This window comes from Macaca thibetana, chromosome 5 (assembly GCF_024542745.1).
Source record: "Macaca thibetana thibetana isolate TM-01 chromosome 5, ASM2454274v1, whole genome shotgun sequence".
In the NCBI taxonomy this organism is placed as follows: domain Eukaryota; kingdom Metazoa; phylum Chordata; class Mammalia; order Primates; family Cercopithecidae; genus Macaca; species Macaca thibetana.
In genome coordinates this window covers 155874772-155900542 of record NC_065582.1, presented here as the reverse complement: position 1 = coordinate 155900542, position 25771 = coordinate 155874772, and the positions used below count along the sequence as shown (strand labels likewise).

General features: G+C 34.8%; 1 protein-coding gene across 9 annotated transcripts in view; it reads left to right on the top strand.

Moving 5' to 3' along the window:
- PCDH7 (protocadherin 7) overlaps positions 1-25771 on the top strand; it is a 427914-nt gene that overhangs the window by 256997 nt on the left and 145146 nt on the right. The window contains exon 4 of one of the 9 annotated variants that reach the window (XM_050791302.1): positions 11788-11814. The exons of the other annotated variants lie outside the window; for them this stretch is intronic. Within the exon in view, the coding sequence (XP_050647259.1) occupies positions 11788-11814 (27 nt within the window). The remainder of the gene's footprint in view (positions 1-11787; positions 11815-25771) is intronic. 9 annotated transcript variants of the gene reach the window in all.

Sequence of the window (25771 nt, the reverse complement as noted above, 5' to 3'; positions counted from 1 at the left end):
TTTGGTGAGAAAGTTTAGATTTGGTTCAAATGTGCATATGTTTAAATTTTTTTCTTAGCTATGTGATCTCAGGCAAGTTTTAAACTTTCTGAGCTTTGATTTTATAATTTGCAAGAAAAAATATTGCAATGATAATATTTTAAAAGTTGTTATGACTTTTAAAACATCTACACCATTATCTGGCAATATTTGGCATTCAATAAGTGTTTTTTCTCTTCCTAATACAATATACTTCTTTTGTTTTAGTAATATCTGTAATAAAATATATCAATTCCTAACTAATGTACTACATGTAAGTAACTGTTGAAAATTCAAGATATTTATAAAATAAGGAGATGATAATGAAAAGTCCATCTTGAAGGGGGTGAGAGAAATTAATTATTATGACCGGGCGAGGTGGCTCACACCTGTAATCTCAGCACTTTGGGAGGCCAAGGCGGGTGAACCACGAAGTCAGGAGATCGAGACCATCTTGGCTAACATGGTGAAACCCCCTCTCTACTAAAAATACAAAAAATTATCCGGGCATGGTGGCGGGCGCCTGTAGTCCCAGCTGCTCGGGAGGTTGAGGCAGGAGAATGGCGTAAACCCGGGAGGCGGAGCTTGTGGTGAGTCGAGATCGCGCCACTGCACTCCAGCCTGGGCGACAGAGCGAGACTCCTTCTCAAAAAACAAACAAACAAAAAAGAAATTAATTATTATTTCTGGATATTAATAAAAAGAGTTTTATTCTTAAACAAAACCACAAAGAAACCACGTGTAATATTTAGAACTCTTCAAGTTAATGACAATTTTCATTGGTGAGAAAAGATTAGTGAGGCATCAGATGGCTGAATGAGTGATCCTTAAAAAAAATTGGGAGGCCGAGGCGGGCAGATCACGAGGTCGGGAGATTGAGACCATCCTGACTCACAGCGTGAAACTCTGTCTCTACTAAAAGTATAAAAAATTAGCCCGACGTGGTAGCGGGCACCTGTAGTCCCAGCTAGTTGGGAGGCTGAGGCAGGAGAATGGTGTGAACCCGGGAGGTGGAGCTTGCAGTGAGCCGAGATGGCGCCACTGCACTCCAGCCTGGGCGACAGAGTGAGACTCCGTCTCAAAAAAGGAAAAAAGAAAAAGAAAAAGAAAAAAAAAAATTGGTACTACCTGAAATTGAAGCTGAAGCTTTGACTGATAATTTGTTTAATCCTTTTGTCAAATAAGGAAATAGTAAAGATGAGAATAGACAATGAGATGATCAGTATTACAAATATCAATTCTGATAGGTTCTCCCAGCCATAGACCAAAAGTGGTTCGACTTTTGCAATATAATCTGATAATAGAAAACATATTTTCTTCTGTGTCATACCAGGAATTTTTGCACTCTCAAACATCGCTCTACTGACATGCATAATACGGCAAGCACTATCATATGATCTGGAATGCCAGTCTTTATTTTATTCTCACTGTCTAATAGTGTTACTTATCATTTCACTTAGATGTGTTTTGATTTCCAATTAAATTCAAAGGCTTTGAAGTCAGGGACTATATCATTACTATTTTGTATCTCTCCCACCTGGTCACAAGCATGTGTAAAATGAATAAATTCTTATTGAACCTGATTTTTCAATAGTAAATGCACATTCCATGCACTGCTTAATATTACCTAGTAGCAAGTTTTTGTCCACAGCTATCTGATATTGTTTATTGTCCTCTTCACTAGTGTGGCATCCCATTCCCCACCCCGACACTATGGTGGGACATAGCAATAAAAAAGAATTTTTGTCACAGCGTTTTTAACAGTTTCAACACCTGTACCCTAGGTGCTTTCCCTTTGTTATACTGTTAGACTAGCAACGTTAACAGTTTTACGGAATGAGGAGCCTTCTGATTTCTTTGTTGCTTTATATATAAGATTAAGATGCTTCTTGCTTTAAGACAGAATGTCAGTATTCACTTTACATATTACAAATCTCACATAAAACAATTAGGCATAAAAGTATTCAACATGACTACACTGGAGCTTTCTGGTAACAAAACACACATTTTTCTAAATATAAGACTAATAATTTAAAGTCATAATAATCTGAAATATGCTACATCATTATCAAAACTAAGATGGTACAAGTAATATAAGTTGTTTTTTGTCTGTTTCTTGATTTTTTTTTTTTTTTATGAAGCACATATTTAGCTACTGGGGAAAAACATGGGATTTCCTTCCGTGATTAACAAAATTTAGTCTAGGCAACGGATACTGACAGACATAAAATGAAGCTGAACATGAGCATTAAGAATTATTTCTAACTCCATTGTTCATATTGTGTTTTCTCCAATTGATCCTCAAGAGAATAAAACACAAGTCTTGCAAAGAAACATCGAGTATCATACCCACTCAAATATATATGATTCATTCATTGTTGAGTGAGGAAAAAAATCAAAGCCCGCTAATACCTACATTTGAAACTATTTCTGTCTTTCTAAAGGTTATCCAATTTTTAAACAATTGTTAAATTTTTAAAAGTGGGATCAATTTTCATTAATTTCTATGGACTAAATAGAAATTTCTATCACAATTTGAATTTACCTATGAATCTCTTTAGCTATTTATTTAGTAATTTTTATTTTTTTGAGACAGAGTCTTGCTCTGTCACCCAGACTGGAATGCAGTGGCACAATCTCAGCTACTGCAACCTCCGCCTCCTGGGTTCAAGTGATTCTCCTGCCTCAGCCTCCCAAGTAGCTGCGACTACAGATGCATGCCACCACACCCAGCTAATTTTTGCATTTTTAGTAGAGACGGAAGTTTCACCATGTTGGCCAGGTTGGTCTCAAACGCCTGACCTCGTGATCCACCTGCCTTGGCCTCAAAAAGTGCTGGGATTACAGGCATGAGTCACCGCGCCTGGCCCATTTATTTATTTTCAATCATGAATGTTTAAAAGAAAAATAGAGCTTCAGTGTTTGGGACTAATTAACACTCCCCCCATTCCTTTCTTTCCTTATTATTTGTAGATTATTATTAATGTCATCATCAACAATAAAGATCAATAATCTATTTGTGAAGCATTTTAAAGCCACCAGAAAGCGTTGTATCACTTGAAGGCTTTATTAAGTTTATTGACAGTAGATTATTGTTGGCAACCATATTTCATATTTGGATGCCAAGATTTATGACAGATTTAGGTACAAAGGAAATGAATTTGATGGGTAGCACATGAAGCTTTGAGCTGCATGAAAAAATATCATGATTTTTCATATTACCGTCTCACATTGAACTATCTGGTGCCTTACAGCCCAAGGTGGAAGCAAATATTTTATTAGAAATCAAATCAATTTTAGACAATAAAAAGCTCATATTCTACCAGCGAATAAAATACAAGCTCTTCAAAGAATCCTTTTTAAATTAATAGAATATATCAGTTTATGTATTATAATACAGCTTCCAAGAATAATAAAAGATTCATTTTTCACTGTCCTTAACCTTCCTACTTAATGTGAAGTCTTCTCATGCCAGTGTCAATCTGATATGAAAATGCTTTCTGTTGTATATCACTGAATTTTTCTTTTTTAAAAAGTGCTACTCTCATTTACTTTTTGCCCACTAAAATGATAGTCAGAGTTCATATATTTTACACTTTAGAATGCCATTCACCATTGTTGGTGGCCTCTGTTCTATTTCTATTGGTACATGAACTCTATGTTAGAAGAGAATTGCAAGTAAACAGATAGGAGGAAGAAGTTCAAGAGTTCTGTTGTACCATAGATATGACCGTAGTTAATAACAATGTATTGTGCGCTTGAAAATCACTAAGAGAGAAGATTTAAAGTGTTCTTACCACACAAAACACGATAATTTTTTTATGTGGGAAAATGTATATGGGATCATGTATATGATTAATTATCTCAATCGAGCCATTCTACTATGTGTACGTATTTCAAAGCATCTTGCACATGAAAAATATATAATTATTGTGGATTTAAAATTTCAATTAATTTTGTAAAGGAGAGGATCATACAGGAGCAGTGTGCAAAAGGGAGTGTGAAGAGAAAAAGAGAAATTAGGAGGAGGCTTTCTCTAGCCCCATTGTCTCTTTCATGTTAATCTCTCCTTGAGGAGTCTTCACAAGCATTTTCAACCAGTTCTCTCACTTTCAACTTCTCTCCCAGTTTCTGCTTATTTCTCTTCCTTATCCCACTTTTCCTGGCTCATACACTTATGCCCTATTTGTATTTTCTCAAGAAAACTTTCACCACTTTCTCTCCCATAGGAGGTGGAATTGTGGTACCATCCAAGCATGTCACCAAGGTTTGGCTTGATCTTCCCAACAGGGCTGTCATCTCCCTCAGACTCCTAATTTGGGAATCCCTTTTTATATTTCCTCCTTTTCAAAATAATTAGCAAAACAACTCTTAACCCATTGTGCAATACATATGACCTGCTGCATTATATATAAAATGCTATTATGAAGGACATCAGACTTGTGTGTGTGTGTGGTTTTTTTTTTTTTTTTTTTTTTTCCAGTTACTTTACTGACCTCACCACATTTAACAGTAGCTGCATCCACTCTTTCCCTGGTGTGATCTCTTCTACTCTCCCTCACATATCCAGAACAGGAAGAACACTTAAATCTACTTCTGATAGCACCTAGAGAGAGTACTGCAGAGTTGCGGAGGAATGTAGGCATTTTCTGTGACACTGATTTTAGAGAGAATTAAAAATTTAAAGAAACATATTTCATTTTTTAAAGCATTAAACATTAATTTCAGGTGGGCTCTGACAGCCACATAACATAATCTGTCTGCAAAATCAAGTTTATCATATAGGTAAGTAATTGACAACATGCCTCTACTCTTGTCTGGACATCACCTGACCTGCCTTTTGTTAGGATCAAGGAAGTAGGTAGCTGCAGAGGGCATCTTTCATAGCTTAACTTTGGTCTCTGACTGCTTCCACCTAACACCATATTGGAGTTACATTGGCCAAATCATTTGAAAAGAATATTATCTAAGTAATCATACATACACATTTATGAGTAGATATAAATCTGTGTCTACATCTATAAGTGTATTTTTATCTTCATCTATCTAATCTAAAATTTAGTTTTCTTTTTAATGGGAAAAAAGTAGCAATTTGATTTTAAACTATAATTACTATGAGCCAAAGGATTTCTGATATTATTTGGACAAAGATGAAAATCAGTCTCTAAAAACTTGAGTGGAGGACTAGCTCGTTTTAAAGTCACTGAAGGGGTCAGCATCTAACTTTCAAATCAACTTTGCCATTTGTTTAATAAAAAGTTAACTTTAACTTAGGGAATTTCAAAGAAAAAGAGCTATTTCAAATTCAGAAAAAGAGCATACTTATACATTTGTATGATCATTCATAGCTTTATTTTTCATCCAACTTTATTTCAAATAGTGTTGGAGGGATTTCTTAACCCCTAAAATGTTAACACATTTTTGTTTCTAAAAGTATATGGCTTAGTACAAATCAAGTGGCCATAATCAGTATGCATTTCTTGTAGAATGCATACTACAAACATAAGTGACATTTTGAAATATTTTAATTGCATGTTCAGAAGTGCTAGTGGATATGCCAAAGTGAGAATAAGATCCTGAAACTAACTAATGTGGCTTCATTTATCAAGAGCACTAGAGCTGTTATAAATACTAATAATAGCATTGTAACAGTATATTTCCATTTGTCTGTTGATACTCACTGGGTACTGTCATAGTGCTCCACACCACTGAGTAGAAGAAAGGCTTTGTGTGGATTTCACAAAAAGCATTCCACATTTCTCTGTAGTAAATTCTGAGACCTTTTTACTGACACCTCTTGATCTGACATTAGTATCCCTAGTGCTAAGATTGATTGATTTTGAGAAACAACTGTGTTCATGTTCACAGAGTTGCAGGATTAAGGAAATTAGTAAAACACATTCCAAATTCAAACATACTAATTAATAAAAATATGTAAAATAGAAAAAAAATGCCTTGCTATTCTTTGGGGGAGGTAAAAGTGAGCCCAGAGGAGGGGTTCACACACAAAGGTTAGTTTCCATATAAAATCTTGCCCCGTAACTAGAGACTGCTGAAACAGAAAAGACTTCAAAGTGGCACTCTTGGATAAAGGCCTGGCCTTCCTTTCTTATCCTTAAATATTTGATAATCTTTGTCAGCAGAGTGTTTGTTTGACGCTTATTGTGAGAACATATGGAAAGAGCAATGGATTAGGAAGCCTATATTTGGTCTTGAATCTTCTGTTCCTTGGGAACGTTTTCTCCCAGCCAATTTTACTTCTCAGGTCTTTAGTTTCTTCACACATAAACATAAGGAAGTTGGACTCACTGACAGTATAGTTCTTTACAATTAACTCTAAAGACTGTGATTATGTGATCATTACTGTAAGATGACTGGTGCCCCAAAGAAAGAGTAAAACTTAAGGTTTAGAATTGTATGCAGGAGCAAATTGCCTGCCAATATGTAATTCCAAAAATTTGTGTGTCCTTGTGAGTCACCTCTAAAGGCAGCCAATTTGCCACTTCTACGACAATGAAATTTCTGGTTAAATATAGAAGAGACCATGGGCAATAAAGGTAATTCCAGTAGAATGTGGCAAAAGGAAGATTAAATAAAACGTTTATTTTAGAGAAAGAAAGCCAGCCATATATGACCATAAACATGTGTAATGAGAAATGTCCCTGAAACTTTAGCTACATTTGTTTTCTGGGGCAAAAGGCTGGAATAGTAATACTATTAAAAAAAAGAAGGGGACATTTGTGCACTCTTTTATATTTCATCTTTTTGTTGTTGTTGTTGTTGTTGTTGTTGTTTTGGACAGAGTCTTGCTCTGTCGCCCAGGCTGAAGTGCAGTGACGTGATCTCTGCTCACTGCAACCTCCACCTCCTGGGTTCAAGTGATTTTCCTACTTCAGCCTCCCAAGTAGCTGGGATTACAGGTGCCTGCCACCACACCCAGCTAATTTTCATCTTTTTAGTAGAGATGGAGTTTCACCATGTTGGCCAGGCTGGTCTAGAACTCGTGAACTAAAGTGATCCCCCGACTTTGGCCTCCCAAAGTGCTGGGATTACAGGCATGAGCCACCATGCTCGGCCCTTGTATTTCATCATGCTTAGAAACTTCATTTGTCTTTGTTTGGAGTCAGAAGATCTACTAATTATTTATTAGATTTATATTTCGGTTCCTTTATGGGAAGCATTATAGATTATTACCTTCATTTTTTCAACAAATATTATTCCAGGCTAGGTTGATTATAGAACAGGCCTTGAGTTCAGATATTTTAACATCCAGTAAAATGGAAAGAAGATGGCTTAAGAAAGAGAATGACTTGGGTTTTAGTGGTGACTATGCAGTCAACTTACTAATTTTGTGATCTTGGATAATTTATTTAACCTTTTTGACTTTAAGTATTCGAGTTTGAAAAATCAGCAAAATTTCTTACCTCCTGAGCTGTGACAGAGTGAAATGAAAACATTTGTATGAAGCATGTAGCATAGCACTTATCATAAAGTAGATGCCCATCAATACGTAGTTGATTTACCTTCAACTGACTCATCTTACCTTTGAAATAAGCACATTTCTCAATTTTTGAAATTTTAAACCTATGATTTCATCCTTGCTTTGCAGAAGGATGTATGACCCTGAGTAAACCATTGTCTTTTGGGGCTGCAGTGTTAATCTGCAAAAAGAAGGGTTTGAGCTAGATAATGTTAAATATTCCATTGTCTTTTCATTACATTTTATCTCTTTTGGTTTATTTATATTTAAAAGAACAACAATAACAACAAAATAAATGCACTACCATCCTCTGGCCCTGTAACCACCACGACATGTTATACCCGAGACTATCATAATTATTGTGACTTTTTAAATTCAAAGCTTAGTCTTTTGTAAGAATCACCTTGAAAAGTAGGATCTTTTTTACCTGAAATAGTTAAAAGACTTGAGATGGGTATTTTCAATTCTTTCTAGACCCAAGAAAAATTAATCCACGTACGGAATTCTTCTTTAAAAGTTGAAATTTTCCTTCTAGTATTGAAGGAAGATATCTAACTTACAGTTTCTTTTGGCCTGCAATTGATTTTTCCTTGCCTGTTAAATGATAACTACTGATTACATTAATATTCAGATCTGTCCTTTCTTCCCAAGAGGTCATTTTTAGTCTTAAAAAAAAAAAAAAAAAAAAAATTAGTCTATTTTCTCCTGAGAATAGAATTATTATTTCCCATGAAGATGCTTTGTAGCTATAAGTGCCTTTCTTAAACGCACATAGAAAAGCAAAACAACAAACAAGCAAGGTAAAAACCCACCTATTTCTACATGAGCATAAAATGATTCACTATTATATAGAAATTGTAGCAAATCTGAAAAGTCAAACCAGTGAGAGATGTGTAGATAATCCTGGTTTCACCTCCTCCCACCAAGAAAAAAGTCTAATGACCTTATAATATCACTATGAATAAATGACTGAACAATGACAAAGGTGATCTTTGCACAATTTGATTTTTCTTATCAGAAATTTAAAACTGTTCTAATATAATTAGAATCCATTTGAAAATGTCTTTATCGTCCAGGCATGCTGGCTCACGCTTGTAATCCCAGCACTTCAGGAGGCTGAGGCGGGCGGATCACGAGGTCAAGAGATCGAGACCATCTTGGTCAACATGGTGACACCCCGTCTCTACTAAAAATACAAAAAATAGCCGGGCATGGTGGTGGGTGCCTGTAGTCCCAGCTACTTGGGTGGCCGAGGCAGAAGAATCGCTTGAACCCGGGAGGCAGAGCTTGCAGTGAGCAGAGATCACACCACTGCACTCCAGTCTGGGTGACAGAGCGAGACTCTCTCTCAAAAAAAATAAAAAAAATAAAAAAAAGGAAAAAAAGAAAATATCTTTATCTTTGTGCATAACATTCTACAATACACTGTGACATTTTATACCTACATGGAAATCACAGTATTCATTGATCGTAAATTAGAGAAATTGGCCCTTTTTCTTTTTCTTTTTCTTTTTTTTTTTTTTTTTTTTTTTTTTTTTTTGAGACGGAGTCTCGCTCTCTCGCCCAGCCTGGAGTGCGGTGGCGCGATCTCGGCTCACTGCAAGCTCCGCCTCCCGGTTCACGCCATTCTCCTGCCTCAGCCTCCTGAGTAGCTGGGACTACAGGCGCCACGCCACCATGCCCGGCTAATTTTTTTTTTTTTGTATTTTTAGTAGAGACGGGGTTTCACCGTGTTAGCCAGGATGGTCTTGATCTCCTGACCTCGTGATCCACCCGCCTCGGCCTCCCAAAGTGCTGGGATTACAGGTGTGAGCCACCAAGCCCAACCGAAATTGGCCCTTTTTCTAGTCCATTCCTTTAAGATTTTATGATAAGAAAGCTAATACATATTATTCTTCTATAGTACTCCAAAGTTTTCTTAAAATCAAACAAACAACAACAAAAACAAAACTTAATCCAAGTATATCATGCAGTTAATTTACAGATCACCTAATAACAAGGTTAGGAAAAAGTAATAATTCATATCTATTTTATACCAGGTTTTTACTTGAAAATCTTTTTTTTTTTTTTCTTATTTACCCATTCCTAGTATGTCTTTTTTTAAAGGATACCCAGCTACTGCCTCAAAAGCTTCTAAGTACAGATGTCAAGTTGGCTCCATGAACCTCCTTTAATAGCTATAAAATGAGATGGATATTATTCATAGTATCTCTGGGAAGTTTTGCCATTAGTAATTCTTGAATTATTTTACATAATTTTAAATCATGAAAATGAGTTATAAAATAGTATTTTTCTCCCCTGTATTCTCAGCTTCTCAGATGGCTGAGGCAGGAGGAACGCTTGAATCCAGAAGTTCTAGTCCAGTCTGGGGAACATAGTGAGAACTTATCTCTGAAAAAAATCAGTTTTCTTTTTTCTAGGTACCTATATAGAATTAAAATAAATGTGAATACATTTATTTCTTATATATTTTTGGAAATATTTTGAGACATAATAATACCATAAGAATATTTTTAAATATTAGTTGGAATGTGAAACAACAAAATAAAATATTGGTGCATAGTCATACTAATGAAACCTAAGAAATGCTTTTCTTATTAGGGCAATTTAGGAGTGTGCACCAAGGAGGAAAGAACGCTATAAGTATATTAAGGGATATTTAGTTTCTAGGGAGGATATTGTACCGCACATGGTGGTCACTCACCAGGTCACTGTCAAGATGAGACTGAGCTAAGGCAGTAATATAAATTATTTTAAAGGCCAGATTTGCATCTGCAAAAACATGTTATTCCCTAGAAAGCACACAGACATGAGTTGCATAAAAATACTCATTTATAAAAATTGTGTGTTTTATTCAGTTTGGCCATCCGAATCACCATATGAGAAAGGAATATTAAAACATTAGACATTGTGGTAGGCAGATAGAAACTGCACGATAGTACCATGTGATAAAAAATGAGGGATGCATACTGTAGAAAACACATTATTTTGGCATGTTTCTGCCCGCAACTCTATCAACTCCATTACATTTTTCTATATGATGAATTACTGAGAATAATTAGACTCAGAATATTGTAATATGTTAGTTAGATAGATGGGTAGACAGAATTGTCACCTACATACTCTTAGTTATAAACAGTTGTAAACACTATAGTATGAATTAAACAGAATTCTCAGTTTATGAGAAGCCCAACATTTTCCATATGCACTGTCATATTCCATTTTTTTCTAATATTCATATTTCATTAGCATTTAGTACACAGGCCTTGGGTTTGTTGAAAAAGAAATATAAATATATTCAATTTCTATATTTGTGAACTATTTATCATTTAAGTTATCATCAAGGCCTAGTTAGTTTTGTTTAAGACACTAAATCCATTTAAATCCCACCTCTTTTACTTTTGATATGCAAATATTTTTACTTTGATGTTGTAGCAATACACATTGAAGTTTGCAACATGAACTGCTAATGCTAATTTGATTACTTCTGTATTAGTGTTTAGTGTTACAAAAATAACAAGAGATTATTTTTTAAATGAAACTGGGAATGGAAGAACTCTTTCTCTGCGGGCCCTCTGCAATGATGGTAGTATTAATGCATGTACGTTAATGCCTGACGATTCTCATAGAATAATGAATGTGATTTTGAAGGCAAATCTTTCAAGATTTTTAGAAAAACTGACAGCTTGATTTCTCTTTTTTAATTGAGAGTTCATCCAAAAGTCCTCACCTTACTTTTCAACAGATCAGAGACTTCAAATATACTTAAAATATTTATTGTAGATGATTTAGACCACAATTTATTTTTAGCATTAAAAATGTTTTATGCGAAGCCAAGGTGCCTGAATTTGTGAATGCAAAACTTTGTGGATAGAAGTGAATCACAGTGGTTGTTGTCGTTTTTTAAAGAAACTTGTTTCTTACATTATTTGATTTATTTGATAAAGTCGAAGAGATTTCTCATGATCTGTCACAACAAGAATGGTGTAAATATCTGATTGCAAAACAAGCTAAGATAGGTGCACCTAAAACCTGTTGAAAAACAATTTTCTCTCTCTCTCTTTTTCAATAGTACTTATGAATGGTATCTCTCCAAATATATACATCTCACTAATATGTATAAATATATAATCTGTACCATATCCCAGTGATGGAGCTGCAGTAATATCTGCCACCTGTAGTGTGCCTGCAGCATGCATGTTGCTTGTCTGTTTCTTGATGAAATGTCTGTGTAGTGTCTGTAATTTGCATTATGCCTGAAAGTATCTATGCTCATTAACCTTTTACAGGTGCCGCACCATTCCAAGGAACTGCAGGTACTAAAATAATGGGCAGTACTTACAAAGTAGAAGCACAGAACCCTTGTGAGCTCTAACCTCTCCTTTTGCCTACCTTTAGGCAATGTTTTGGAGGTCGCTGGTCTAACACTCAATGAGTTAGAGATTCATGACCAAGCTAAGGAAGTGAAACAAAGGAGTAGCTAATGATTGATTAGGGGTTATGTTGTATATTTCCAACATAGCGCTGATTATCTGACACCATTCCCCACCAAAAAAATGTATAAATTTCAGTGAAAAGAGAGAGGGAGAGAGATTGATAAATATCAATGAATCATTACTTTATATACCAAATTGTCAAAAGTTTTGCCTCAAACTATGTCTAGAAAAATGTGTTAGAATTTATTCACATGGTACTGACTTTTCAAAGGGTTCCTGGTAATATATGTGGTACCTGGAAATAGAATACAGAAGTTAATCAGATTAGAATGTTGACAAATACAGACTAATAAACTGAAGGACTATATACAGCATTTATTACACTAATAAATATTGAGTTCTATTTGGCAAATTCTCTTTATGATTATAGTATAATTTTTATATAATGTAGTCAAATAAGAGCAAGCATTCAGCATTATTCTACATTTTTCTTTACAAAATTTAAAAATCTTGTGCCTAAAGAGGAAAAAAAGCATGCAATGATAGCCTCAAGGAAGTTGAACAATGTGCATACATCTGTCTATGTACCTATCTACATATGTATGTACGCACACTATACAGACACACACTATAGATACACAATATGTATAGAATATATACACTATAAAAATGTTTCCAGCATGATAGCAACTTGAGTGATAGAGAATTCTCTTCCAGAATGCTACTTACTATGATTTTGTGTTAATATATGTCAATTCCATGTGTGACAGAAAAAGAAAGAATTCTTACCCTTTCTATCCTGTGCTTTTGTTTTCTTTTTCAAAATAGTCACTTTGGTTTACGGATGTGTTCTTTTATATATGGTACAATGTTTAAGAAGAATATAAATCAATCTACCTTGGGTAAACACTTATTAAATAGCTATGAAATAGGCTTTGGCAAACCACTCCTATAATCCCACAGACTTGCTAGAGTTAGGGAATACTATTGTGATTATGAAAATCATTAATGCTATTAAAAATATGGATGTCAATGATATTCGCCTTTATCATTGAAACCGTTTGCAAGAGCTAAAAGTGGGCACAGCATTATATGATCCCACTTCTGCTTCATGGCCTCACAATCCAAATTGCCATCTTGCTCAACTTCCCATTTTTAAAATGCAAACTTTTTTATAAGTCATTTGTGCATAATGGGAATAATAATAACCCATCTTTTTTATAGTAGATCTAAAATAAGTATCTATAATTCTTTACATATGTAATGAAAGAAAACTAAGGTCAGGTATAGTAAGGAAGAGAGGTATTCCAGTTTCTTCACTTTAGAAAAGGGGATTCTATAGATGTAAATGCTCACTGCTTTGTTCATTTCTTCATCTATTTTTCACGCTACGCTGTGTTCTTTCCATCTAGATGTTATGTTTTTCAAACAGCCATCTCTTTTTAAAACTCGTTCTCTTCCAATATAATCTGGAAGCACTCAAGACTCAAGTCACCACGGAAATGTTGTGAGTTTTAAAATGATGCCTGCTACATTATGCCATTGGCTGGACCTTACTCCTCACCCCAGAGTCAGAAGGTCCGTTTGTGTTTTGCCAGCTGTCATTTTTACCTAAACGGACAGCTTTCCCACTGGATCCTATGAAAGATAATGTGAAAATGACAAGCAGTTCATCTTCCTCCAAAGTGCACCGTTGTGAGAGGGAGGAAAGAGGGCAGAGACTAGACAAGAAGAAAAGAGTTAAGGAGGGATATCCCCAGTAAAATTAGCACTTAGCCCTTAGTTTCATTTAGATCAGCACTCTCGAGACTGAGGAACTGATTTTTTAATATTTTATTTAATCTTAATTTCCATTTAAATAGCCACATTTGGCTAGTAGTTATCATATTGCACAGTGCAGATTTAGATCCTCGGGTTCTCATTTAACTTTAAAAGGCAAAGGTTAAATGTTTTTGATTTAGTATTTGAAATTGACACCAAAGAATAAAACTGGTCATCGTTCTTGTGGAGATTCAGTGTTCCTTTTAGTAATTCTAGATTATTTCTCTTGGCTTCCTGTGGTTTTAGCCTCCTCCCTCACAGAAAATAATTAAAATATTGCTTAAAATTAAGATTTATATAAAAAATATATATGTTTATGCGTTAAATGTATATAAGATAGTATTTACATATATATAAACACATATACACACAATTTTTCTTTATTAGAGGAATTTTACTAAATATTTGAAAAGACTTCATGCAGTTATTGGGCATGGAACGGTCCTTAAAACTTCTTTTGTGTGGTGAGTAGAGCCTTGTCTTTGAAATCAAACAGATGAATTATCAAGTCCTAGTTCTGTTACTAGGTGAATGACTTTGGGCAAATAACAAGGCCTTCTGAGGCCTCAGTTTCCTTATCAAAAAACAGGGATCATAACGCTTGGTACATGATAGAATTGTGTTGAAGATAAATGAACTAGTAATACAAAGCAGGGAGCATTGTGCTTGGCTCACAGGGTTTGTTAAGTAAATATCAGCATGTCACCCAGTCTTATTTTAAATTTTGCATAATGGTCCTATGATGCAACATGTCCTCTAAGGAAACTTTTATTCTTTATGGTGGCTCACAATGGATAATTCCCAATCCGGCTGAATACCAACAGTGCCACTGGGTTGCAGCACTTCTCTGTCCACTGGCCACACAAAGATATGAGACGATCTTACAGGATGCCTCAGCATAACAACAACCTTATACTGTTAGGGGGAAATGATACCAATTTCAAGTGTTTGAGGAATTGTCCCAAAGAAAAAGAAAAAAGTGTAATATAATGATGCTTCCTCTTGAGCTTCTGGTTTTTACTTTTGGTATTGTCAAGCCATGTCCCTGTTGCCTTTCAGATGGGGTTAATTTCTTTACTGCAGCCAAGCTTAGGGAATAGACCTTGTAAATCATCTTATAAATCACAAGAGTCAGCCAAAGGAGAAGGAGCTGATGTTACCAGCAAAGATTGAAAAAATAAAAAGGCAATACTAAAATACATAAAATACATATAACAAGCTCTTCACCCCTTGCTCCCAACTACTGTTGTTAATATCAATGCCAAAGGAGTACTACTATCCTAATCTTTTTTTTTTTTTTTTTTTTTTTTTTTTTTTTCTCTGATGGAATCTTGCTCTATTGCCAAGGCTGGAGTGGAATCTTGCTCTATTGCCAAGGCTGGAGTGCAATGGCATGATCTTGGCTCACTGCAACCTCTGCATCCTAGGTTCAAGTGATTCTCCTGCCTCAGCTTCCTGAGTAGCTGGGATTACAGGTGCCCGCCACCATGCCTGGCTAATTTTTGTATTTTTAGTAGAGACGGGGTTTCACCAGGTTGGCCAGGCTGGTCTGGAACTCCTCACCTCAGGTGATCTGCCGGTATTGCCCTCCCAAAGTGCTGAGCCATTGCACCCGCCCTGTCCCATTAGTTTTTGACAGACAACCCTCAGAGATCAAACTGCCACTCAGAACTTCTATAGATGTTTCCTTCATCTCACATGTGCTGTGTGTAAAGCTGGGGGAGCCAAGTTATATGCCTCCCTGTGGCTCTTCCAATGCTAGTTTCTGCATTTCCCATGTATGTGAGCCTACATGGGTAGATACTGTGCCTGACAATTTTTTGAAATAAATTGAAGAAGTAAGGTGTTCAAATACTTTCAAGTCTGGTCACGATGCTTTACTTTTCCAAGGTGGTGCCGTGCTCCATACGTCTAATGAAACCATAATCGAGACTGAGTTAAAACATAAACAGAAGGAGCCTTCAAAGTGGCAAGATGCTATGAAAATGATAATGATGATAAATAACATGGTTCATAAAGTGTGATACTTCGTTAATTGTAGGGAAAACCCATTCCTAACGTAAGTATTAGGTAACTGTCAAAAAACAGCGTTGTCATATCAGGGTATTAGATACACTGTCATTTTAGGTTTTGATACTACTTTACGAGAAAAAGTCAACTAAAGTCAGTACACGGAAAAAAAATGTAGAAGTTTAATTTTTTTTATTTTTGTAGGAAAAAAATACTTTAAGAGATTTGAACACCATCTTCAATTTAGATTTTTTTTTTTTTTTGGCTAAATAGTGATAATCCTAAATAAAAAGTCTTAGAGTTGGAACATTCATTCAACTGTAAATTATATGAAGATTGTAATAAATTTTATTTAAAACCTGCAACGCCCACTAAATGTTTAGAAGAGAGAGTGTGTCTGTGTGGGTATACATTCACAGTTCGTAATATCCCCAAAATGTGTAAGTTTGGAGACCAGAAAGAGAAAAAAAAATGCTAAGTTGGTAACTAGTTGAATAGAATATTAACATGGGCAGTGAAAAAGACTGTATTATCAGCTACCATTTTAAAATATCAATACAGTTATTTTATTTAGAAAAATAAGTATAATGGTGTTGTGGGGGGCATCCTACTAACTGCTTAGGTTGGAATAAAAATGTTCAGAAATATTACTGATTCTTATAATAATCAATTATGTATTTTCTCTTTGTTAAATGTCTTTATAAAATTTCATTAAAAATAAATTATGCATTTTGCCTTTATGTAAATTATCTCAAAGTATAAGAAATGGGAAGCTGTAGAATTTAGCCAGCCATTGGAAAGGATGCCCTGAAATACCTGTGTTCTCACCCCAATACTCTGGCTATTTCTGTTCAGTATCTCTGAACTGACACGATGACCCATGACAGCTTTGTTGTACCTATGCTTTGATAAAAATAAGCAGCCATTCAGAAGTAGATGAAAAAAAGCAAAGTCATTCTATCTTCGTTTTGTACCACAAAAATTGGAGTCCAAATAGAGTAAGCAGAAACTCAAATTTGAAAAGATAGGTGATAAAAATCAAATTTGTATAGAATTTGAAGATCAGCTTTCTGATATGCCTTTCTGAAGGCGTGGTTGATACGTAAATACTTCAGACTTCTACTTAGTCATTTGAAGTTACTTCACATGTTGATACGGTCCTATTAACGTTTAAGTTTCTGTGTTCAGGTTTAGACTATGTATTCAATGTTTTGGCAAAAGTCAAAGTGCATAAACTTTGAAAATGTATAAAAATCACTATCCATTTAAAACAGCTGCAATGTTAAAATTATAGTTTTCTAATACAGGCATATTCAAAACTGTCATCCAACTTGGCTTTTGGGTGATAGATAAAATATCTCTATGTGAAATCGGGACTGTTTAATGTAGCAGTTGCTAGCCAGTCATGACAGTTTAGCAGTTGAAATGTGACTAGTCAAAATTGAGATGTGCGGTATTACAAACATACCAGATTTAGAAGATTTAGTAGAAACAAAAGGAATATTAAATATCTCATTTATAATTTTTAATTGATCACATAGTGACACAATATTTGGACATATTACATTGAACAAAAGACATTATTAGAATTAATATCATTAAAACATTTTTAAATGTGGCTTAAAGGGCATTTTAAATTATGTTTGTGATTCTTATGTGGGATTTACATTATATTTCTTCTGTTGGTCTACATTGACATAGACAGTTTATACACATAAGGAAAACTGCAATTTAAAGGTGAACCAGGGCTGGGCGCAGTGGCTCACACCTGTATTCCCAGCACTTTGGAGGCTGAGGCGGGAGGATCATGAGGTCAAGAGATCAAGACCATCCTGGCTAACACAGTGAAAACCTGTCTCTACTAAAAATGCAGAAAAGTGGCTGGGTGTAGTGGCAGGTGCCTGTAGTCCCAGCTACTCAGGAGGCTGAGGCAGGAGAGTGGCGTGAACCCGGGAGGCGGAGCTTGCAGTGAGCAGAAATAGCACCACTGCGCTCCAGCCTGGGCCACTGCACCAGACTCCGTCTCAAAAAAAAAAAAAAAAAAGATGAACAAGGAAGGGTGTGTTTATTTCCTATTTCTACTGTACACATTAACACAAACTTAGTGGCTTAAAACAGCACATTTATTATGTTACAATTCTGGAGTTCAGAAGTCCAAAGTGTGTCTCACTGGACTAAAATCAAGGTGTCAGGGAGGCTGCGTTCCTTTTGGAGACTCTAGTGGAGAATCCCTTTTCTTGCCTTTTTCAGCTTCTGAAGGCTGCCCTCCCACATTCCTTTGCTAGTGGCCCCATTTTTCTGTCTTCAGAGCCATATTGGGCCTTATACTTCTAACACTGAATCTCTCCAGGGCTCCCTCCCTGCCTCCATCTTCTTGTGCAAGGACCCTTTGATTACATTGAGTCCACCAGGATTATCCAGGATAATCTCTGCATTTGAAAGTCAGATTATCAGCCACTTTGATCCTCCACCCCTTGCCATGTAACCTAATGTATTCACAGGTTTCTGGGGTCAGGACATGTACATCTTTGGTGACCATTTTGGTGCCTCTTCAATGTGTATACATATATTTATATTCACATCGAATTAAATATATAAAAATCCATGTATCTTTTATCTCTCTGTCTTGTCTTTGCCCTTTCACAAAACCTTAGTGCCTTTCTTTAGACTTTTTTATTTGCTTCCCTTTTGATACTAATTTTCCTTATCGTCTAACACATGCTGACTATCTCACCCAAATGGTCATAGCCAAAGGTCAACACATGCTGAATGAAAAAACGAAGTTATCCATTTTAATGTGGTCATTCTAACCAGGGCAAACCCCCTCAGAGTTTGAAATTGTTTGCAATGTTCCTCAGGTAGACTAATAACTGTCACAGCGGCTATACCATAAAGAAAGGATAGTGATTCCGGTAGGCGAGCACATTTTTCAGCATGGATAGAATCAGTAAGCCTTTCATGAAGAAAAAAGGGATTTGAGACAAAGCCAAATAAAGGAAAGAGGAAAATGAGTTTTCTTCCCCTTCAAGAGACTTTCTTAGTTTAGCACACCTGCTCAGACCTTTTGAGATGATCTTGGGATGTGCTACTGTTAGTTGAAAAGTGGGTTCCTTCAGAAACTGTAGAAATGCGACAGACATTTGCTAACATCTTTTTACCTTGTCAGACACTGGGAAAACTTAGTTTTATTATTATTATTATCTTTATTTATTTATTTATTATTTTATTTATTTATTTACTTATTTATTTTTTTTGAGACAGAGTCTCACTCTGTCGCCCAGACTGGAGTGCAGTGGCACGATCTCGGCTCACTGCAAACGCCGCCTCCCGGGTTCACGCCATTCTCCTGCCTCAGCCCCCGGAGTAGCTGGGACTACAAGCTCCCGCCATCACGCCCAGCTAATTTTTTGTATTTTTAGTAGAGACGGGGTTTCATTGTGTTTGCCAGGATGGTCTCCATCTCCTGACCTCGTGATCCGCCCGCCTCGGCCTCCCAAAGTGCTGGGGATTACAAGCGTGAGCCTTAGTTTTATTTTTATAGTATAGTCGATTAGACAGATTTCACCATTGTTTTTATAATACTGAGGAATAACTAGATTTAATTATAAGACAATTGATGAGAACAGTCCTTAGGAGTCAGAATTTCACCGTTGGGTTTTTCTTTTACACAAAAAGACTCAAATACTTTTTCAAAGGTAATAATCCATGGTGTAAAACACATCTTTTAACATATTTTACTCTGCATTGAAATGATTAAATTGTTTTCTTGCTTTCAGTAATAACAATGATTTAACTAGACTTAGGAAAACTGCCTATTTACTCTATTTATTGGACAAAGCTAAATTGGATACTAATTGCCAAGAGGTATTACTGTAAAATCAGTGAACTCTGAACACGGTGATTTAAACACAAGCTGAATGTTTTCCTTCTTTCCTTTTTTTTTTTTTTTTTTTTTTTTTTGTTCACATCAATGTACTATTTCTGAAACTTTGCATTATTTCCAGATAGGTGATTTTTATGGGAAATTTTACCAGCTAAAGAGAGATTTAATAAAGTGGTTGAGGAAACAAAATAAATTTGTTTATAATTCTGTAATTTATTATATTCTTTTTTATTCTATAAATGGTCATTTTAGAAAGTATAGAAGAAATATTAATAATAACTTGTGATATGGCAGGAAAGGAAAAGGCTATAAAAATTAGTCCATGGTAATTTCAACCTCCAGTTGGATGATATTTTTCTTAGAATTTAAAATGCTTTTAGTATTGAAGATGTGTTTTAATGGTTTTAGAATTTACCCTATGACTATATAATTCAGAAAATATAAAAGTGGATGGTAGTAAATTTTGAATTTTCATGCAGAAAGTAAAATCCTTAAAACTGAGGATGAGGACAGACCATATCATGAGGTGTTGATCAAGGCAATTTCTGTATATATTTAAAGATGGTGATTTAAATTACACAGAAATAATTGTGTATTGATTTAGACATTTGTGTCTCAGAGACACATGCCTACACAATTTTTTTTCTAAAATCATGCAGATAATGTTGAACTCTTTCTTTAGTACAGTTTGGCATTAGCATAGTGTGTTGGTGGTGATAATATATGCTGAATGATATATTTGTAATCAAGACATTTTTAAAGAACACTTAATAAAGGAAAGTAATCGGGCCAAACAAATTATCTTTCTTTCTCTTTATTTTTATTGGGGGGTGGGAGAAGGAAGTAATCATAAGGTACTCAATATCTAAAGTTGTTGGTTTTGTGTGTGTGTGGAGGCTTCGGCAAATAGAAATAAGCCTCTGAAGGAACCAAGTGATAATTGATTTAAATATAACGAACAATTCAATTGAGCTATTACTAAGCAAAAGAGAGAATCTAAGTAAGAAGTTACAAACTCTGCCAGGGGAAGCTTGGGCATATTTCACAAAGAGTATGACTTTTGAAATAGACGTTTAGTTTTATAAAACTTATATTACAAGAATTCTATTGCCCATGTGCTCATTTATTAAATAAGAGAGAAGAGTTGGCCAGACTAAGATTAAGGTGAAAGTTTGTGCAAGAGAAACAGCCAGAACAAAAGGAGATCATGGTAGATGAAAACCATAATGTTAAGGTGATCACTTGATCTCTGGACAGTGGAATGCCATTGAAGAGATTCATGAGTTATTTGATAACTTTCTCAGATTTCTGTTTGTACTTATTAAAATGGTACAGGATGAGTTGAGGAATGGAGGGAGGAAGGGTAGTGACTAAAATACCCAGTTGGTGTTTTTTTTTGTAGTTATCTAAGATATGGATGAGACTATAATGCAATACCTGTGGGCAAAAAGTGGTAGGATCTCCTGGAATGGTGCATCTCAAAATCTGGTTCTCAGATCAGAAACATTGACATCACCTGGCCAAAAATGCCAATTATCTGGGGCTTATCCCAGAACAATTAAATCAGATGCTTTGAGGATGTGGTCCAGCAACCATGTTTTAATAAGTTCTCAGGTGAATCTGAGGCATACTAATATTTGAAGACAACTGTCTTAGAGATGTATTTTCAGAGCAGAATCCTCAGAATTAAAAAATTGATGGGATTTTGGGATAAGGAAAATGGAATAATCAGGAACAGCTAGAATTTCTATTGTAGAAAATGAAGAGGGATGTCATTAAATGAGATAAGATATATGAAAGAAAAGTTAGGTTAGACCAAAAGGATGCTTTTGAAAATATGCAATTGGAAAGAAGCCGTCACTGGAAACAAAATAATAAGTCTAGAACTAAATGTCAGGAATTGGTCTTGATTAAACCAATTGTTGGTCTTCATTGCACTGGGGAGCCTGTTATTAATGTGTTTGTAGCTTTCTTTACAGTGAAGGTACCTGGATAGAGTGTGGGACACCATTAGAATATGTGATGCAGCAGAAAGAGCCTTGGACTTGGGGATCAGAGGACGTGAACTCTGGTTGTGACCTATGACATCTGTAACTCTACCTGGCTATGAATATGAATTGTGTTACCTTTGGAAAGTCACTTCTTGGGATCTAGTTAACTACTTAGAGACCCAGGTGTTTTGTTAGTCTTTAGTTTTTTGTTTCACCTCCTCATCAGGACAATGGAAATGTTGCCTGTGAACATAATTTTTGTGAGAAAATAATAAGTGTGTGAAAACATAGCATAGTCAATAAGAAACATTTAATAGATAATAGGTTCATCCTTCTTGGCTATTTCTTGATTACACAAAATTTCCTTTGATTTATCCAAAAATTTGGTGGAGAAGAGGATGAAGGAGAGAGAAAAATTATTTCTCAGGACATTCACTAATATTCAGAGGAAATAAAGACCAAATTGTTGCCTGAAAGTTAATTTGAATAGAGCATCCTTAATATAGCGTCATATCATTTCCTGGAGAAGATTATTCAGCAATACATCTAAAAATAGTTACTAAGGGATTGCGGAAAAACGAGCAAGGCTCTTTTGTAAAGACATGGGACCAAACGATATATTACATTTTAAATATAAAATAGCAATGCACTGTAATGTTTTGCTATCAGCTACACCAATTAATGCAGATGATGCTAATTAAAAGTAAATTTAGCGAGTGATTAGGTTCTCTCACCATTGTTAGGGAGAATTGATTCTTCTATAGATCTAATGTGTTAAAGTAAGAAGTTAATGATATATTGATGTATTTTAAAGCACCTAATTTAGATTATAATTCTGAGGAAAACATTTGTGTTAATACTGAATATTAAATGACAAACGTTTTCTCTTGGAAAAGGAATGGCACCATTTGTATAACCCTAGAGCAATGCACATGTTGATGTTTCAAATAAATTATTGTGTATGGCTGGTTAATCTCAATTTTAGTTTTATAAAACTTATAATACAAGAATTCTATTGCACATGTGCTCATTTGTGTGGCAGTATACAGCTGTGTGTAGCATAATAGCTATATTGAACAAAATTATGTGCTGTAGAACTTGCTGCAAAAATTTCATGGTCCCCATCTGGAATAGCTTTGCAATTGAGAAGGCTGAAGTGGGCAAAGATTTTACAGGATTATGGAAATCAGTAGTAGGGTTCTGCTGTCAATTTTAATGTTTAGAAAATAAGGTCAGTAGGTGTCAAAGCTAGAAGGATTTTTTTTTTTCATATTCAAAAAGAGTTTCTTTTTGGAACAAAGTTACTCTCGCTATAGGAAAGTCTGCAATATATACACAGACATCTAGTTTATATCTGAACGTATTGGCCTTCAATTACAAGGTATATCTTAAACACAGCAAATAAGATGAGTTTTGGATAGATTGATATATTTCACCATCATAGGCAGTTTAAAAGATCTGCTATCCTGGAAAATTATTTTCTATGGCTTTAACGTTTAGCTAGCATGATGTAAGAATTAGGAAATGTGTTGTTTATGAGGAAAAGAGGAAAAGGTTAAAATAAGTATGAGGTCAATTAAATGGTAGGACCCATTCATCGCTTTCTTCTATTATCTTCTCTCTTATTTTTTTCCCTCTCTTCTTCAATTCTCCCTGCCTCTCTTCTTTCCTTCTCTCCTACAAAACATGTGACACAAAGAAAAGAGAAGAAAAGGACAGAAAAAGAAATAGCACAAGTTCCATCTATGTAAAACATAGTAAAACAGAGTTTGAAACCAGAAAATAACACTTTCCTAAATGGTGGTTCTTATAGCTAGTAAAATGGTGACAAAATGGAGGAGATATCACTATTGTTTTTAGTGTGAACTATTCTTTGTGCTGTGATGGTATATTTTATATAGTTTAGAGTCTATGTGTACACACAAATACACACTCTTATATAGATGGTGAAGCATCGAAAGTATATTAATTAAATGGGGAAACGAGGAATGTAAGAGGTGGTAGTGTGGGCCAAAGAATGTTGATAATAAAAATGTATGTCTAATATGTATTTAAATCCAATATAAGCTCTTCTTTTCAATGATTATAGTAAGGGCATTTTAGCTACATATACAATCATCTGTAACAAAAACCTGTGGACAAAGAACAGTTCATAAAATAGTCCATAGCTTGACTCATATACCCTAATTTAAAAATAATTAGGTAAAGCCATGTAGTATATTTTAATTCCCAATACATAAAATAATAAGACAGATTTTGTGCATTTTGTAGGTATGAGTGCTGAAAGTTATCTTCAGAATATATTTTAAACTTGGTTAAATTAATATTAGTTTATTTTTTTCATAATACAACATTAAACACATGCTTATATATACGTAAATAAGATTAACAAGAGAGCATAAAATCAACATAAAATTATACTCATGTATCTGAGGAGTGCTTTCACTAAGTCAGAGTGCAAATTTTTTTAAAGCATATGTTTGTGTTTCTGTATACAGCTACACATCAATGTGTTCGATGACCATCATACCCACATACACATACATACATTCAAATATGTAAGGAATCATTAACTTGCATTCACTCAAACACAGTTGACACACTCATTTATAAGCGTTGATTTATATTTTAAAAAGAAGTTAAAAAGCACACCTACTAACCCAGTCATTAAATCGTGTGGTGAAGAAAGAATGAACAAAACTCTGATTCTGTAGAAGCTGTTTGGAACAGTTCCTTTTGATGTTATTTTTATTGTTGAGAATATTTACATAAATTAAAGGAAAGTTCAATACGTTTATATTTGTTGTTGAGAACAAAATCATTTACCCCTACTTCTATGTTCAACACTGTGATTATTTTCTTAACAGGTATAATATTGAAGTCCTATTAACCAATTGCAAACAAGAACAAAACAACAAAAGCGTTTTTTGGACTGCACTATTTAAACTAATTATAAACTCCTAATAATAATGATCAAATACGTTGAACCAATGTGATAGAATATAGCTTCTTTCAATGTTTAAAGCAACCTGCTTTGCTATTTTAAACAACCATAGATAACAATTGCTCCCTCATCCCTACAAATTCTGTCAACCTGATTTTTTTCACTTAATTGGGAATCCCCAACATGCTTATAAATGCACACACTTGAAAAATATTAGCCAAAAATGTAGAGTGATCTTTACATTGATCCGAGTAAAAATGTAATTCTGGGGGTATATTAGCCTTTCAAAGGAATAAAATGATAAACACTCAGGCACCGTGGTTTCACCAGCAGTGCATGTTCACACAGTTTCACATCAGACTCATTGTTCCTATTTGCAGCAATGTGCACAATTTAATAGCATTTAATAGCCCAGCAGTTTCACTGCACCATTCACAATGCTCCAGTGTATTTAAGGTAGACCAGTTTTTAAAGTAAATTGACATAAATAAGCTTTGTAGAGTTATAGGCTCTACTTAGATTGCTCTTGAATACAGAGGGAAAGATTTTTTGCAATGATGCTAACAAAATTAGTTTCCGATGCATGACTTGAATATAAATGGAGATATAATCCCAGAAAACTAGAAAATGCATTACATGAACAAATAACAAAATTTCATAAAGTAGAATATTTCTTTAAATAAAACTATGCTTTAGTAATTCATGCAAATTTTACTGTAATTTTGGCATGAAATGATTATTGCTTGAGGTATTCTAAGTTCAACTTAATAGAAAAATCAAAGGGAAGAATGATGCATGTGTCTGTTATATTGATTCTGTCTATTAGTTATAGCCCCAAATATTTTGACATGTGCAATCCTGTAATATCTGAAGCTCCATTCCATTTATAATCATAATTTCCCTGCTGAGATCACGGCTTGTGCTGATACCAGCCTGAGCCTATCTCCTTTAGGTCAGAAGACAAGTAATTTATATGTTTTAATTAGCCTAAACCTTAGCTCTGAGTAGATGACTTTATCTTAACACTTTCATAGATAAATGCATCCTTTGAAACGTAATAACTATTTTCACATTATTCATTCATGAGTAGAATTTTGAAAAGGCACAGTTAGTCTAGAAGAAATAAAATCAGGCTTATTTAAAATTTATTTAAAAATACTTACCATGCTTATTTGTTTTAAGCCTCCT